Source organism: Siphateles boraxobius, unplaced genomic scaffold, assembly GCF_051911475.1.
Source record: "Siphateles boraxobius isolate OS27281-9 unplaced genomic scaffold, OSU_SipBor_1 9, whole genome shotgun sequence".
Classification (NCBI taxonomy): Eukaryota; Metazoa; Chordata; class Actinopteri; order Cypriniformes; family Leuciscidae; genus Siphateles; species Siphateles boraxobius.
Window position 1 is genome coordinate 9162853 of NW_027509219.1, and position 19648 is coordinate 9182500.

At 39.7% G+C, this 19648-nt stretch overlaps 1 protein-coding gene across 1 annotated transcript in view; it reads left to right on the top strand.

The window, feature by feature from the left end:
- The first annotated feature begins 879 nt into the window (after nucleotides 1-879).
- Nucleotides 880-19648, top strand: part of adgra2 (adhesion G protein-coupled receptor A2) — an 85083-nt gene continuing 66314 nt past the window's right edge. Inside the window, exon 1 of the mRNA XM_077224468.1 lies at nucleotides 880-1706. Coding sequence (XP_077080583.1) covers nucleotides 1477-1706 — 230 coding nt within the window. The 5' untranslated portion in view covers nucleotides 880-1476. The remainder of the gene's footprint in view (nucleotides 1707-19648) is intronic.

The window sequence follows — 19648 nt, forward strand, 5'->3', positions numbered from 1 at the left end:
ACATAAACAGAAGCTCAACCGAACCTGCTTGACACGCGAGAATGAACCTCATTAGTTCTGAGGAAGCTCAAACTGGCTGTGTAACACAAGAATGAACCTAATTGGTTCTTGCAGAAGCTCAAACGTGGTGCGTAACACGAGAATGAACCTAATTGGTTCTTGCGGAAGCTCAAATATGCTGCGTAACACGAGAATGAACATAATTTTTTCTTTGAGAAGCTCAAACGTGCTGCGTATCATGAGGAAAAACCTCATTGGTTCTTGCAGAAGCTCAAACGTGCTGCGTATCACGAGAATGAACCTAATTGGTTCTTGCAGAAGCTCAAACATGCTGATTGATGAATGTTTATGGATAAAAGCCTAAATTAAACCTGTTCATCATATAAAGCAATCGTGTCTCTTCAGAAAATTTGGACTAAACCGCTAAATTCATATGGGTTATTTTTACGATTTCTTTATGAACTTTAAGCGTTTAAGTGGTAGTTGCATATCTGTCAATTGGGACGACATCAGGATGGCATAATTTTCTATCCCTTTAAAATGTAATGACCTCTTTCACTTGATAAACCAGATACATACATCTAAATCATAAATTATTGAATTGAGATTCTTTTAAGCATTTGCTTATGTTGTGATATTGTATTGACAATACAATTACACGATATGTAATATAATTAGACTTTTTTTTAACATTCACTTGCCCATTCCCCAGTCTCTCGTAAATGTAAATAGTACATTTTATTATCATAATAATGATTTAGAGTAACATAATCTAGAGACTGTAATGTAATAACTATATTTATATGAGAGACATGAAATTAGCTGCGCTAGGACCGGGCGGCTCAGGGAGAGGAATGTGCGCACTGTGGCTGGAGCTGAATGTGAGTGTGACAGGATGGCAGAGGAAAAGCGCCAGAGTCCTGGAATTAGGATCTGCACCGTTATTCATAATCAGATTGCGATTTACACCACACGGACCCCGGAGCGCAGTGGAGTCGTCATGTTTGCTGATACGCGTCCGGAACTTTATGACAAATCAAATCGCATTTTTCTGTGAAATACTGCTTGGAAAAAGTATGGACAACAGCTGCTTGGAGGACTCGTAATTGCGCTGCGATCAAAAGCACAAGAGTAACAACTTCACTTTTCTTTAGAAAGGCGACAGAGTGACATTTCTGTCACATTTGAAAAGTGCTACACAATTATTCCGTTTCATTTGGGACATGGAGGAAAGAAAGTGCATTATGGAATTATGACATGATGGATATAATTTACTGCTTCAGTGACAGGATTACTGTCATTTTTTAATAGAAGTGAGTGTTTCAGTATAACGTGGTGATCTATCCATTCATACTTAGAAAGGAGTAACTTGTCTCTGTATCAGCATTGATACTTTAAGTTATTATCACCCAGAAAAGATTGTGCCCTGATGTCATGGGCTGACCTGGGACCGCATAGTTGATAGTGTGGGGGACAATGTCGGGACCCTGCATCCGCATCCCGTTTTGGGTTCGTGTGTTTCTCCTGCTGCTGCTTCACAGAGTCTCTGCGGGCTGTCCGGAGCTCCTCTCAAGCGGCTGCAGCTGCGCGGAGGACCGCGGTAAAGCTCACCCTGCGCCCGGAGCGCGGAGGAAAGTCAGCTGCGGTGGGAAAGAGCTGACCGAAACGCCAGAAGTCAGTCTGCTCCCCAACAGGACCGTTTCTCTGTGAGTATTTTGTTCAATTTCTCTATTTATCCACGCTTTATCAATGTTATATTGTCTGCATATTTCATGAAAACACAATTCCTTGACTCAAGTACAAAGTGTAAAGTAGCCTAGCTACAAAACTCAAAATCAACTTCTCAATATAATTACATATTAAGCTGATGGTTTGTGCAATAAATTATACCTGAGTTTGTAGGAGGATGTGGGGTGTTGTTTGAAAATACCATTATGCTTAATTCTCTGAAGCGCAAATTTCAAACAAATATTTAAAGATCCAGAACTTCAGCAAATGAGACTGCATTAATGATTGATGTCACAGAGGTTGTCTTGAGATACAGAAACATGTATAATTGAACATGGCTTTGATTATCATATAATACAATCAGTAATTGTAACAGCAACAGTCTGGAAGATGTAAACTGGTATTACAAGAGTGCTAAAGACAAAGGTTGGACACTTCTTGGCGACTACTGTACAATATCTTAATAGACAGCAGCTTTGAGCAGCTGTCAAAATTTAACTCTATAGGGGAGTCCAGGGGCAACTGTAAAAATTTTTACATTTTACACTACATTTTTTTTACAACTCACTTATTACTACAAATATTTGTGCCATCTTTTGGTATATAAGGAAAATTTACAGTAACATTAATAGACTTGCGATGAGAAACACTCATAATATCGGAGTTTATTCAGGTGTTTAGATTGTATTTAATAATTTTTTTTTAAATCAATTGATTCTTTGATGAAATCATTTTAAAGGTTACATTTTTCAATTTATTCATATTCATTCATAACTAGTTTTGTTAACAGTTGTCCAACCTCACAACCATAAAACATTATTATATGGTAAATACTGTACCGAGTACAGAGATTCCGTCATTATGCGCTGTTACAACTTTTGACCAACATTCTTTGACCAACAATAATTTTTATTTTGGCTTGAATGTTTCACAAAGTGAAACAATCAAACTCTACTGAGTGTGACGCTACTAGCTCATTGTTTTGGCTCATATTTTCATTCAGATGTGAGATGTGGTGAGAATTATGAGCAGAGTGAAGCAATGAAGAGGAGTTTGTTGCAGAACTCAAAACTGATGTGTTGTTATTTTACACATGCCTTCCATCTGACAGCAAAGCAAACCGGTCCTCTGTCCCCAAAAAAACACATATGCACACAGGTCCTCTAGTCTTTGGCTGACTTGGCCATACTAAAGGAGAATAAAAAATACACTTTAATGGCCATCCGTCTCCTTCCTTTCCCTGTGCTGTAATATCCCAGTCTGTTAATGGACCATTTTCATATTGTCTGCATAGGAAGGAAGATAAACCCACTCCAAAGTGTGGCTGTAGCTAGTTATGACCTATTGTTATATTAACTGTTAATCTGGATGACTATTCTAGTACTTCAGAGTAGGTCTGTGGCTGTTTCGGCGCCTGTACAAAATACTTGTCGGACAAAGTATGCACTTAATCCCTGTGTGAGACAAGGGAGATCATCTTAGAGCTATGTGTATTTGTTTTGGTGAGGAGAGTGCTATTTTTCGTCTGTTTCTTGACATGGACACCCGTGCAGCCATCCAACGTCTTTGGTAGTATCCGCCCTTTAAAATTGGTGTGTAAAAGCAGGAATAAAACACTCGTCGTTTCAGAACTCTGCCTTCCCATGATGCCCTTCTGCTCCCCTACCCAGCAGGAGCAGAATTCGCCTGCACATGGCTGTCGTAAAAACATAAACATTAAAAGCACTCGAAACGCTGCGAACAAGCCCAGGAGAGGAGTATGTAGCCCGAGGATTGGTCCCTTTGGAGGAGGAGGCCTGGGGTAGCCAGGACTCCATTTAAAGAGGCTAGTGGTTCTGCTTAATAACTGCTCACATCTGCTCAACACATTGCCTCTGTGAAACCGGAGGAAATGGACAAAAAAAAAAAAGATAGGAAGGGGGCAAAACGACAGAGGCGGTCGGAGACAAGCTCTCATGAGCCTTATGCACCTCTTAACATCGTTTATTTGTTTTCCGAGCATGTGGAAAGCGCACCGTGTGGCAGTTTTATGAGGCTTTGTGTGTTAGAAGTATTCATAGTCTCCTGCCTCCTGAAGGGAAAATGAGCAACGGTTAATGAAAATGCTGCACTCAGCACTAGTTTAGTTGGGTGTTTTTCAAGGTGGTTGATCCAACTGTTTCTCAGGATTGGCTTTTGTCTGTTTAGATGCGATGTTTGAAATTGTGTCGATGCTGTTGTTTTCGTGGACATGCTTTGTAATTGTTCAGAGGGCAGATGCACTCTGGGAATCATCTCCTGTCTCTTTCTTGCTCATCTCATTCAGCCACTGTCTTATTCACCAGCAGAAAATGTGGAATGTCTGTATAAAAATTGTTCTTGTAGAGGTGAATGATACCAAAACCCCTTTAAAGCAAGTCAGTCCACTCAGTGGCCATTTTGGCTCGCACCTGCTTGAATGGGACCATAATCTTCAAAGCAGCTTGTCAATATTTGCCAATCACTAAAAAAATGTTGATTGGCTCCTTTTTTGAAACGTGGGACTCTATTCCTATGGTGTACTGACATACGCTGTGTTCCACTTTGTTTTTTTAATGTCCTTCTCTCGCTAACTTCCCTCCAGTGCATTGACTCGGATGTACGTCATTGCTTACAATAGTAGCAGGGGTGCCCACTACTGGCGGAACCCATGCAATGGGTTCAATTGGAATGTCCTAAGTCCTTAATCACTTGGAATCTGCAATGAAGCTGATGTATTATTTTAGTTTTTTTTTCCTTTTGTTGAATTTGTTTGATTGACCTATAGATATGGATTGTTGGAGAAAATATGAAAAATTACACAAACAAGTAAATTATCCCCCAACACTGCACATTTTGGATCTCTTAAGGCACTCACACACTACAAGATAATCTGGCCGATTTTGGGCCCAATTCTCTCATTCCGACAATCCTAGGTAAAGTCCTGGTTCTACAGATTATTTTATCAGCTCTTCCTGTGGTGTTATGTGTGTTACGAGTGATTGAATCTGCTCAGAAGAATGTTGTGGCTGCACCGATCTCAGATTGTAAATATCCAAAATGTTAATGATGTACGATAAAAAATCATGTTGTGCGGGAGGAACCCCGATGACAAACGCTTGCGCACTCTTTATTTTGTCACGTGAAATGAAATGATACCAAATTAGAAAGCAAGCTGACAGAAGAAGGAAGAATACATGACTTCATCAAAACCTTTTTCTTTTATTTCCGCAAACTTTCTATAAAAAGCAGTCCAAACACTATTATTGCCATTTCTTCTTGTCCATAGTCCGCCATGTTTGTTTCTCACTGTCCAATATAAACCGCCCTGTCAAGTTGCAGCGCGGAACTCCTCTATTGCACAGGAAAATGCTGAAATCTTTGGACATACCATTTGAACACTGTATGAATACTTCCAGCATTTCCGCAACCAGTTTTGACGTTATCGTTGCGTGTCGCATTAAGAGTAATGCAAAAGACAATTACGATGCGTTTGATTACACACAGCAGGCGAGCACCCAGTTTAAGTCAATTTTATAATAATAATGTTATAATGCTTATACTTACATAATTAATGTATAATTCAGTTAGTTTTGTTTTAAATGTGCCTATCATAAAAACTTGACAGATTCATTCAAACATACATTAAATATTAAAGAACAGTAAAAAAGTTTATGTAATATGGTGCATATATTTAGCAAAATGCTCCCCTTATTATTTAGTTAGTTATTTATCTCGGTGACTATCAAGTTTATGATCAACGAATGGCTTTTACGAGGTTTAATGTTACGTGACATTGTTTGCAACACTGATTGAGTGATTACATGAGACATGATATGGATTTCGGTTAGTTGTACTGAATCTTTCGACATTATTTTCTTTCGGAGACATGCACGCAGCCTCCTTAAGGTACTGCCACGTCCTTTATAAGATGTCCAACGCGGCGGCTACACGTTGTTCTTCAGTCATTTTGTCGCTTTAAAATGCCACTTGCATAGCAGACTAGTTTAGTCTGTAACCTACACAAGTCACTTAATCATGTAATCACAGTAGTCTTTATACTTTTTCATCCGGCATTACAAACAGCACATCCTTTGGTCCAACACTTTTAAAAAATATAGCTTTCAAAGGGGTTTTGATGCCAAATAAAAGAACCATCTTGGGTTCCCCAAAGAAGCTTTCAGTAAACAGTTCTTAACGGAACAATTATGTTCTTTGTGTGAAGAACATTTTAACAATCTGAAGAACCTTTTTCCCACTATAAAGAACCTTTAGTACAATGGAAAATTTCCATGGATGTTAAAGGTTCATCAATGCCAATAAAGAACCTTTATATTTGGGGTGAAGACAGGCTTGATTAAACGGGTGGACTGAATTGTTCATGACACTGCCAAATCCAAATCTATGTCATTCATTTTCCTATGAGTAGTCAGTATCTTCCCCCATATACAGTCTCTGTCGGTGTGTCAGGCAGAGAAGGGGAATTATGGGTAGTGCGGTAATTTTTTTTGTGGTTTTAGAAGTCTCACAGCAGAATATCCACTGATGCTGTATCCGAGTACTGTATGTTAGTTCATTTTCATTTCAGTTTCCAAGTAATGTGACTGAGAATATCAGTTTGACAATCGGTTTTAGCTCTAACCGTAAATAACTGATTGTTGTATCTCACCAACTCTAAACAGACAGGTCTCAAGAGGTCAGAATGTGATTTCTGGGGTCAGTCATTTTGGTAAAGGTTATCTGTTGGACCAGCTGCAGGCCTGCAACACAACATCTGGCATTCCTCAGCTGATTAGGTTAGATAAGCAGATGTCATCCCTTAATCTGATTGGTGGAGAGGGGAAGTGTGGAGGAGTGACCTCAGTAATTACCCAAAATCGAATTCTCCATCCTTTTTTTAATGACTTTTGCCTATTTTTGCCGTTTTATTGTTTTTGCTGAATATGACAGTCCACATTAGATAGAGCATAGCAAATGCTGTCGATTATGGGTTGGTGACAGTATCGAGATATGACATTAACTGGATTTAAATTTGCGCTCCCACCCGAGCCCCACATCTCAATGTGTCGGAGAACGTGCGCTAACCTCTCAGCGACTGCTTCTTCTGTTTCCTTACTCCCCACATTTCGCCTCTGCCCTCCTTTCAAATATATTTAAAACTGTAAATCACCCAAAGCACTCGGTTAGGAGCAGGAGAGATGCGGTTTGTTCAGCGAGAGCCTTTGATTGGCTGCTTCTAGTTGTTAGTCCAACAGCTCGGCAGAGGATTTGTGGCTACACCTCCATATTAGAGTTTAACTGCTTTGACCTCTGTGGGTAACTGATCGCTTTTTGTGCGTGCGTGTGTGCGTGCTGTTTGATGCCGTTCCACACGTCAGCCTTCTCCAGGTTTCCATTACATCCTAAATTACTCATAAATCCTCTCCGCATTAGTGTATACCGTTGGCATATACAAGTCATTTGGTGCTACTTTGTGGTATAAAGCCCAATATATTTACCATAAACGGCCATTTTTCCACTTTCTCCCCCTCTCGACACAAACGCGCCCTCTTTTTCCTCTTGCTCCACCCCTCTATCATGAGTTCATCCATACACAGTGAGTCTGAACCTAAATATTTAGCTGTCCTGGTAGGAAACTGCCATGCCTAAACTCTTTCCAGATGTGGGGGAGAGCAGTGCGCTGTTTAGAGCTAATTATGTGCGGCTGCACAGTGACTGAGTTGATAGAGGGGGAGGGAGACCAAGAGAGAAAGAAAGTAGGGAGAGAGAGGAGGTAAAGAAGTGGAAAGTGTGAAATAGAGGTAGAGATCAAGGAAAGGACAGATGATGAGAGAATGAGATGATGTGGAGGGGTGAAGGAGAGTCATTTTAGTTGAATGTTTGTTTATCTGTTGAGCGAGAATGAAATGGGAAACAGTGAGAGAGTGTAATGAGAGTCGAGTCTGGGTTTTGCTTCATGAGTGTTTGTGAGTGTATGTATACACAGTATGTATGTATGTATGTATGCATGTATGTATATACTGTATACAGTGTGTGTATATATATATATATATATATATATATATGTATACAGTACATATATACAGTATATATAGCCTATATTATATATGTATACAGTACATATATACAGTATATATAGCCTATATATAGCCTATATATATATATATATATATATATATATATATAGTATATATGTAGTATATATTAGTATTAGTACACAGAAGTCATGGTTCAGCTAGGTAATTTATTTTGAACAGACAGTAGTGCAAATTTTTGTAGGGCTGATAAAAAGAAAACGAAAGGTATTTGTGAAATAATGAAAATGAAAAACAAAACTTATGCAGAAATTAGTTTTCTTTGCGCGTGAGAGTTCAATAACATGCGGTGACAATGGCGGATGCACAAAGTTCAATATTACGCTTTTTCAAGAAATCACGGAAAGATGAGTGAGAGGGAGAAAAAGTGCCATCTACTGTACATCTGAGCCCACTTCCCCTTTCCACAAGGAGACAGTGAGTGAAGCGTCACCTGAGTCTTCCCGTTTCCTGGACATGTATATTTCATCAGTATAAACATCATTCGAAACTGTAAAGAGTCTATTTTTATTAGTGAACACTCACAATAAAAACAAAAACAGGATGCCGCTTTCTGCTGTCTCAGGTTCCTTTCCGTGAAGTTAGTGAAGCACGTCACAATAATAAACGAAAATCCGCATATAGGCTAGCAAGCTTTTGCTTGCCATCTGACCTCTTAATTTGGGTTGGTGCGTAGATTGTCTCTTCTTCTTCTGCTCTTTTCTTCCCTGTCGTGGCAGTTAGCAAACAGCGTTGCCCCCCCTTCTGGATTGGAGTGTGGATCACCTGTGAGTGAGAAATGAGATCAGAATGAGAATATATATATATATATATATATATATATATATATATATATATATATATATATACACGTATGAACACTTCAGATGCAAAAGCCTCTAAGTCCGTCTAAAGTTTTTGTTTAATATTAACATTTTTAACAGTATGTATAGGTTTCTACCCAAGTACTGCCATATCTGAATGGGCTGACGCTGTGATTTAGTGAGTTTGAAGTGAAAGTATTTGATGAATGCATAATATGTGCAAAGAGCATTCACTCAATACTATTATCAAATTTTTGACAGAGGTGGTTTTTAGAGGCTTTTGCATCGGAGGTCTTCATATATATATATATGAAGACCTTCATATATATATATATATATATATATATATATATATATATATATATGAAGGTCTTCATATATATATATATATATGAAGATATATATATATATATATATATATATATATATATATCATATGTATATATATATAAATATTTGTGTGTGTGTTCTTGATGTAATGTCCTCAGACATCACTTTTGCGAAGTAATACATCTGTCTGATACATTGTTTAATACAACAAGTCTGATTGGCTGACTCTAGGGTGTCGCTGTCTTTAACGGTCCACCAGGAAACAATGAACGCTTCACATTGTGTTTACTTAAAGGACAAGCATCTTTTGCAGCTATTTTTGTGTGAGCATATCAGTGAACACCCCAGACCACTCGGTGAGTTTCACGTCTTTGTAAACTAAAGTTTAATGCGTTTTATGAATGTTTGTTCCAGTGAACCTATGAAACCATTGTGGAGGTAGTGGTGGGTGCTAACACAGAAACCGAAAATTCTCGGGACAGCAGCATTTGTCGAAATTTCAATCTTAACCGTTCTATTTCATCAGAAACGATCTTAAAACAGGGCTTTAAGTGTAAAATACCGAACTTGTCCTTTAAGCATTTAGTTGCTCATGTGAAGCGCTCAATGTTTCTTTATCAAACATTTTGAAATCCACCATTTAGTTGTTAAACAGGTTTGAAATGTTAAAAAACACTCAGGAGTTTTGTTTGAGGCACTTAGTTGAATGTAAAATAGATATGGGAACAATATAATATTTCAAGCTTTGCTTGCCCTTTCCAACATATGAAAGGATACCAGAGTGATCTCTTTTTATTAGATGCATGTCCTCTCACATCTATTCATAGATGCCACCTACGTCACTAGAAATAGAACACCGCCATATTGACGACCGACCGATCTCGCCCGGTATGGCCGCCCAAACTGCCCATTTAAATGAGAAAGACAGAGATACATGGATAAAATTTTAATTTTAGGCTCCGATCCTTATTTGTTACCCCCAGTTTTGTCCTTTATTATCTGCCCCAGACTTGCCCTTATTTGCATTCCATGATATATATATTTATCTTGTACATAACCCCTCCCCATACAGTGGGGATCGCTTGAAGGCTACAGACGCGTATCAATATGCTGTTGCTGGATTACAAACATAAAAGTGCGGCACCTGGCCACCAAGGATTTATATTTAATCATAGCTAGCTGTCATTAATCTGGATTAGGCCTGTTGCGATAGTCAATAAATCAATTAATCGCACGATAAAAAAAAAATGAGTTCCATATTTTTTCCGGCCGCGATAATTTCCATTTGCATGCTTGTTTGTTTTCCTCGTCTCTCTCTCTCTCTCTCTCTACCAAAGAGACTGGATGACGACTCTGTTTAAGACACAACCGACATATTTTACGTGAATACTCTCCAAAACGTACATTTAAACATAATGTTGTGTGTATTTGTCCATTCAGACCCGAAACAGAGCTCAATTCATTACTCGCGCGCTGTATAACGTTGGGGGTCTAATGGCTGCACGCTTCGGGTCGGGTGTGTGCGCACAGAAAGATGAGACATACGATATGAGACATGCAGCGCATGCCAACACCTCTTTCTTCTATCCTTTTCTTTTGGTATAGAATAAAATACCAGTTCGGGGTTCCTCTTTCGGCTGTTGTTGCAGCCCAACTGCACAACATATTGCTGGCATTACTGAGACCGTCGGTCGTCAAGATGGCGGCGCAAATTTACAGTGACGTCATGTGACCTGAACGAATAATGGAAGATCAGGGGCAAGTTGCACCAGCATCTTTTGCAACTTTGAATGTGCGCAAGTTACAACTTAGCCTAGTTTTGACATAAATGGGAAATAAGTTGCAACTTATGCACTTCTAAATATTTTTTCATTGCACCATTAAACTTAGTTGAAGCATGACTCTATGTATAAACTAAATACTTATGGAAGTCTCCGATCAGGAGTAACGGTTGGAATAAAATAGCAGAGAGACTGAACTGCATCAATTAGCTCTTCTTTTATACCTCAATTCTTTAGACCTATATGATAATGCTGACATTTTTACTCGATTACATTTTAAGAGAGAGAACATTATGTAAATAGATTACTTTGTCAGCGGCTCATCAACACGAACCCGTCCTAACAGTTCGCCGCTGATTGCATCTGTCCCAACAGTCAACATCCCAACAGTTTTGTGCATGTCAAATACAATCATTGCTACTTGCTATGTTCTGCCTTATGAACAAATGGTGCAACAGCATGAAGTACAGTTAGTTACAAACTAGCTAGTAGAGTTCGTTACAAACTAGCTAGTAGAGTTCGTTACAAACTAGCTAGTAGATACTAAGCCTCTATTGTGAACTTTACTTTCCAATTTAAGAAATGACTTACGAATGGCTGCAACCCTGTAGGTGATAGATCAAGTGATTTTTCAATGCCTCGCTGAAAAGGTAATTGTGGCGAACAGGACGGCCGAGGGACGTGAGAGAATGGCGCGAGGCCGGTGGTGCGATTGCTAATGAGCAACACCTGTGAAGCACACCGGTCTCGCATCTCTCACGGAGGAGCGGAAGCATAAAGGAGGAGCGACGACCTTGATGATCGAGAGAGGAACAGGCCTGGCCGTTATGTTTATTTTAGGTAAGCCAGCAGTCGTCCGCGAGGGGCTGCTGGCGGTATTTTAGTTTGGTTTGTTTTATTTTAATAAAGTTTATTTGAAAGTTCGCCGGTTCCCGCCTCCTTCTTCCCTGAACATTGCCACACTGGTGCCGAAACCCGGGAAGAGGGAGGAACGCGCTGTCAGAGAGTCCTCACCGCTATAGGGAATCCGCGGTGCCATCGAGCATGGTGCACGAGTCGCCGCCGCTCGCCGTGGGTCGGAGCCTGCTGCCATCCGCCGAATGAGGGGATGAGCAGGGAGCGGGGGACTCGCGGCCATGGACGCTCGAGGCGGTGCGCTGGAGTGAGTTGCCGGTGGGACGGTCGAGCTCGCTGCCGGCCGCCTGGGAGTTGGAAGGGCGGCTCCCGTCCGGGAGGGAGCGGAGGAGTCGCCGCCGCTCGCCGTGGGCCGGAGCCTGCTGCCGTCCATCAGGAAAAGGGTAGGAGCAGGGAGCGGGGGACTTCTACCGTCTGCCCTAGAGCCCAAGGAGCCGTCGCTGTCCACCGGGCGGCGGAGGAGTGTCGAGCCGTCCACCGAGGGCTACCCAGCGTCACCGCCAGGCACCGCGGAGGAGATCGCCCAGCTGGTGGGGGACCAGATGGCAGCGCGTTTTGGGAACCGGACCAATTTTTAATTTGTTTTTCTCTCCCCTCTCTCGATCTGTCGCTCCTCATGCTTCCGTCTCCGTTTCTCTCGGCTTGTCGGTCCATACCCCCCAGGGATTGCCGCCGCCGGGGGGGAGTAGGCACAGGCTCGTGGGTACCGGCCTGTGAGGGGCGATGGGGGTATGTGGCGAACAGGACGGCCGAGGGACGTGAGAGAACGGCGCGAGGCCGGTGGTGCGATTGCTAATGAGCAACAACTGTGAAGCACACCAGTCTCGCATCTCTCACGGAGGAGCGGAAGCATAAAAGAGGAGCGACGACGTTGATGATCGAGAGAGGAACAGGCCTGTATTTTAGTTGAGTTTTGTTTTTTGTATTTGTGTTTTATTTTAGCCAGCAGTCGTCCGCGAGGGGCTGCTGGCCGTTATGTTTATTTTAGGTAAGCCAGCAGTCGTCCGCGAGGGGCTGCTGGCGGTATTTTAGTTTGGTTTGTTTTATTTTAATAAAGTTTATTTGAATGTTCGCCGGTTCCCGCCTCCTTCTTCCCTGAACATTGCTACAGTAATATATGCATTACAGAAACTAACATCGCAGCCATTCATTATTGTATTTGAATCACCGTAATTGCTTGTGGCCACTTAAATGTGGAGACATGCTTCAAACAGAAATGATTGTGGATCAAGTGCACACCAGTGAAATAGTCTGTGCTTATTTGTTTTAGAATAATTAAGATTCTGGAAACAAATTTTACAGACATCTCTTAATCTAATGTTTTTACTGCAGATTGTGTCATTATTTTCTTTAAATTTCATGTCGATATTGAATGAATTACATAGTTGCATCCAGATGTGTTAAAATGACCTTATGAAACCACGATAGACTTATTTTTTATTGCTAATCGTGGTATTAAGAGGTAGGGCATCCTAATTCTAAAGTGCATTTAATTGGACAAAATTAAGCACACACCCCTGCGAGCAAGATTAATCATGGATATTTTTGGTCTGTTTTGCCAGAAGAAAAGGTCTGTAAATTGTAAACATTTATCTACTTAAGGATCATTGTAGTATACTAGCATATAGGAGACCTCAATGCCAATGCTTTTGATTTATTTTAAAATGTATAGTCTTTATAAAAAATAATATAAATGTTTATTCCACCAATCAGTGTTGGTTCAACGATAAAGGACAAATTTTTTCAGCAACAATGGGCATAATAAGTGTTATTGATACAGTGGTATTTTGCTGGCGTTTCTGTGTGCCCATTTCTTTCAATTTAGCTGACGCTAATCTCCCCCACACAGCCAAAGAGTACACGTTTTGTTGATCTCCATCTTTAAGCATAAAACTGTGCTAATGTTTTGACAGTTACGCACCATATACAGATTTCTTGACTTAGTGTTGATCCACTGACTCAACAGTCGTAAAATCAATGTTTGTTCAACGTTGTATCAGCATTATCCTGCTCCAGACTTGAGCGCTAGCATGCTTGCGTGTTTTAAATGGCCGTAAGAATGTGGGTGTGAGCTGAACTGGCTGTTGTACATGTGTGTGAGTGTTTATAAAGCTGTTTTGAGATACAACTTCATTTGGTGACCTTGAACTGAAGCCCCCTCAGACAGCTGCAGCGAGTTTGTGTGCATCTGTCAGTCTATGTCCAACTATGTCTATTATTCCAGAAGTGACATGATGAACTTTGGAAAACTGGAGCTTTATTGTGTTGTGCGATCATAACTCAGCATCTGTATGGATATATGCGCTTGGTTCTCCTTGAGGTCAGAGTGTGACGAGAGGGGAGTGTGTTTTGAGAAACCTTCCTGACAGACATCCGGGGAATTGTGTGGAGGGGCGTCCTCGGAACGCCGGCATTCCAGGAGGGTTTATTTTTGTGGGAAAAGGCGACAAGAGTTGAGGAGGGGAAGGGAGGGGAAAAGCGCACGTGTTCTGAGAAGGGGCGGCGGTCCGCAATAAATCAAAAAAGCAAACAAAGACCCAGACACTGGATACCGTGAGCCTAACCCATCACACCTGCCCCTGCCACACACACTTTGACCTCTGACCTCCATCCCCAACGTCTATGTAACAGTCAGCGCTCCTTCTGAGGAAAAACTTTCTCTGCGGAATCATTAAGCAGTTATGCGTGCTGTGTTTATTTGTGTGACCGCTTCGGATGGGAATTTGTGGACGAAAAAATGCCCCAGCAGTGTCTTGTCGGGCTGAGAAGGAGAGAGAGGGATGGAGAGAGAGAGAGAGAGAGAGAGAGAGAGAGAGAGAGAGAGAGAGAGAGAGAGAGATGCTCCTCCTGGTGCACAGCGGGAATCTCTGTTTGGATAGTTTTTCCTTTCACTCTACTTGTCTTAACTGACTCCAAGTATTGTTGAACTAACTCTCTTTCTGTATCTCTCTCTTCCTCCTTCCCTGTCCACAGACTCTCATTCTGATCTCATTTCTTTCTTTAGTCCTCTGTGTACAGTGTATCTCTGTCTTCAGCTGTCCCCCTCTCGTTCACCATAGTGCCTCTGGTGGCTTGTATCTCACGGATGTGTCTTATTGTGCTGGTCATCTCAGTGACTCAAATCTTTTTGAGTCCATTCATCAAAAAGATTGGTTCAGATTCATTCACTGTTTTTTGCAATGTCCTGTTTTGAAGGTTACATCGTTATTCCATTAGAAAGTGACAAATGAGGATTGGATCACTATAGCAGTTATTATTATGTTTCTAGAATGTTATATGTTTGGCAACAGTTATTCTAACTGTAATTGATGAAGTGTGTAGCATTTCATTTCTTAAATAACAATGTAGGAAGAAACATCATGGCCATATTCCATGTTCAAAATGTAAAGATTTATCAGGCTCAAACTGTGAAAGAATGGTTGGGATGGAGCATGAGGAATGATTTTCACCTCTGAGACCAGACCTTAAATTCATTGAAAGTCTTTGGGAATATAATGGAGGAGACTTTACAGACTGCTGGACTCTTGCATTGTCAATACAAGATCTTGACCAAAAAATGAATGCACCTCTTGCATGTCATGTATTTAAGTAGATTTGAGATCTAGAACACTAGAAAACCTTTTAAAAAAACTGAAAAACGTACACTGAGTCAATATTAAGGACTTATTATGCTTTTCACTTTAGAATATTGATCCAAATAATTCCACATTCCTTTTGAAGGATTTGGTAATACTTGATTCATTACTAGTGGATTACAGTTATCTTCACACTAGAATTAATTTTACATTATACATTATTCATGTTACCGTAATTATTAACCCATAAAGTAGTTCTTAATAGTCCTCTGGAGGTATGACAAAAAACAGTAGTTATTGATTAGCCAATAGTGAACTACCGAATTTTACACTATAACTGTTATAAGCACTGTTACTTAATAATTTGTTAATCAGAGTTTCTTGTTAGTTAATAGAAGTTGCTAGAATGTTATGTTACTCATTTGTTCCTCTGTGGTTATTTATTAATGACAGAAATGTATTCTAATAATACATTTAGAATTTATATGTACTTTTAATATTTGTTAAATATTAAATTATTAAAATTAGTGTACTTCTTTAAATCATGACCAAAGATTATTAGTTAGAAAACATAACTTAAAATGTTATTTCAAGTAAAAAATAAATAAAAAAAAATGGCAGTGATAACAAAACGCACTTTTTAAAAGTGTTAAGAAACATATATTATGAAAATGTACTCTTTAAGTACAATTAAGTTTATTTCATTGATATTATATTATAAAAGTTGGCATGAAAACGATGTTGTGATGGTCTTTTCTTCCCCATTGTGACGTACTATATCCGAGTGAAACGGCTTATCAAACAGGAAACATGTATATTGTTTTGTCCTTTCACCGGTGAACATGTCATCAGAGAAGTTATTTTAAATTAAATTATATGAGGGCACATGAATTTAAAAAAAATGATGTGCACAGATAAATCATATAATAAATTCTGCAATATTCCATTTTCAGTCAATTTTGACTTGGTGACTAATCCTTTGTACTCCCGTTATTAAAAGATTATTCTGGACTATTAACACAATGTTAACTAAGCAATTCGTATGTCTGTCCACAATGAATGTGAAACTACTGTGTGGCGTGACACAATCCGAAAACATTTAATTTTTGATATGCAGATATGAGGACTTTCACTTTGTACTAATGAGACTTCATTAAGGAAACAGAAAACAGTGTCATCAAAATGTCCTGATGCTCTTTTGGCTGTTTGCATTGGTTTACGTTGTGTTTAGCTTAAAATATTTCTTCTGTACAGACTTTTTCCTCTTACATTGCTTGTTTACTCTAAACAAAAACCACACACAACAGAGCAACAATTGTTTGTTGTCCTCCACTTGACCAGTGGCCTGTACATAATCATAAGCAAAAGTCCTGGTATTTCATGTCTACAATGAGCTCTTCCAGCATCCAAACCAACCTCGTCTTGTTATCTGGGTCAAACCATGAACACACTAACACACAGACCAGTTCCCAAGAGAACAGCTCTTTTTCTTCTGCAATATGACTGTAATGGTGGCCTTGCGTGGTTAACATTGTTTAGAAACGTTTGTGCATTCCAAAGATAGCAATTAACATTCACTAAACTACTGTAGTAGCATTTCAAAAAGTGTGTCATTCAACAGATCCACGCACGTTGCTCTATTTACAAAAGCACGCTGTCTTTTTATGGTTACTTGTAGTTATATTTTCTATTCTGCGGTGGCTTGTATAGACTGTATTTATGCACATATGTATTTTTTGTTATAGTGAGTGTGTGTCTGTGTGTACGAGAAGGGCGTTCATGGCCACAGTTCCCCAAAATAGTGCATCATCTCCTCCATAATTAGAGAGCGTTTATAAAACCCAGATTTTAATTTTAGGCTATGGAAAAGCCCAACATATGCACACAAACAGACACACACATACATGCGCCCGCTTGCTCTCTCCCTCTCTCTCTCTCTCTCTCTCTCTCTCTCTTTCTAACACACACACACACGCACGCACGCACTTACACACGCACGCACGTGCACGCGCACACACACACACACACACACACACACACACACACACACACACACACACACACACACACACACACACACACACACACACACACACACACACACACACACACACACACACACACACACACACACACACACACACGTGTCCCAAACACGGTCTGTAATTTTGAAATAAGCTGCAGCTTGAGGACTGCATTGTTTTCTGGCCTTCAAGGTCACTTTTTATCACACACACACACACACACACACACACACACACACACACACACACACACACACACACACACACACACACACACACACACACACACACACACACACACACACACACACACACACTCACACAAACAGATATTTAATGTCTTAGTTCTGTCTGCGATCAGCAGCATTGAAAGTGAAGATCATTCTCTTTGTTCTACAGTATGCTTATTATCCATTCATCAATACATATTATTTTATAATTATTATGCTAGATACTGTAAAATGGAAGCTGGTTTGAATTTTTGGGTCTGTGGGGAACCATGAAAAACACACAGCTTGAGGACTGCATGGTTTTCTGGCCTTTAAGGCCACTTTTTCTCTCTCTCACACACACACACACACACACACAAACACACACACACACACACACACACACACACACACACACACACACACACACACACACACACACACACACACACACACACACACACACACACACACACACACACACACACACACACACACACACACAACACACACACACACACACACACACACACACACACACACACACACACACACACACACACACACCTGGTGTGACAGATCACTTTAGCGCCTCAGTTTCATTTGAACTAGTTACAGCACAAAATAAACACAAATGAACATCAGAAGGTACAGTATGAAATGCGTATCACGTCATTTAGAGATCACTTTATCACTTAGAAATCACTTAGAAATCACTTTATCAGAGTTTCAGCTGCTGAAAGACGTCAATAAAACAGCTTGTAAACAATCCCATGTTACATTTATCTCAGAAATGCAATTCAAATCTTGTTATGCAGCTAGAAAAAATAACTCTAGAGAGGAGCATTTTGCTAAATACAGTATATCAACTATGTTGCATATTCGTTTTGTATTTTTACTTAACCTGTTCTTTAGTATTTATTGAATAATTTATTTTTTGAATAAATCTGTCATATTTATGACAGAGACCATTTAAATGTTCATATTAAAAAGAGTAGAAGCATAATTATGTCATCAAAAATGTATTATTATAACATTATTATTATACAAAACAATTATTTGTGTAATTTAAATTTAAGTAGCCAAGAAATCGGTTAATTTTAACCTTTAATATTATGTGCAATTCCAACTCGCAATCCTGTATAGTTTACAGCATTAGTTGAGAAAAATGTTTTTCTTTGAGGAAATTTTCCATGTACTGTACCTGATAGATGGTCCTCAGTTCAAGTCCCAAGGTCAAGTCCTCAAGTCAAGATGCCTTTCTGTGTTGTATCATGGGTTTCCTCCAGGTGTTCCGGTTTCCCCCACAATCCAAAAAACATGCAGTAAAGGTTAATTGTAAATGCTAAATTTTCTGAATGTGTGTGTGTGTAATGGGGAGGGTTGGGAAAACACCTGATGACCCCCGAAAAATCATCGCCAAATTCATGGACAGTCTCTTGTGTATGGCAAGAGATGACCCATATAATCACCAATCGCCTGATACAACTGAAATGATTAATGAATGACTGTTTTACCTGATAAGCCCCAATTAATCAATACTGAATTGAATCGCAAGCGTGTGAATCAAAATCGAATCGAATCATGATATTTGTCAATGCTCCTCCCTAATATATACTGTATAATATATATATATATATATATATATATATATATGTGTGTGTGTGTGTGTGTGTATAAACAATAAATATATAAACACATAAATTGTAACAAAGCCCAAATCAGGATACAAATGTACATAGATTTTATGATTAATTGGTATTTACAGTTAATTTCTAGTGTTGTAAAGTTGTACTGAAGGAAATATATTATATTTTAAGCTATTGTTTTATGTTGAATGATTTATATTCATGGCTGGATCTACAGCATCTGGTGTGGTGTCTGCGTAGAGATCAGGACAGTAACATGCTTTCTGCGTCCATATCTGAGAAGAACTTGTAATCGTCTTATGATTCTGGATAACTCAATCAGCAAACAGTTGCTGTACAATTACATGCATCCACTTCACCGCTGACAGACTTAGAGATGGATGGGGTGGACTTGGCAAAATCTGTGTGTTTCTCTGTCTTTTTCTATTTCTCTCTTTCTTCCTGCAGGCTGACTGCACAAAGACATGCATTCACATCTCAAGATGTATTTAAGCACTAAGTGCTCATTGTGCTCAAGGCTTTCGGACAAACCGCGTGTGTGT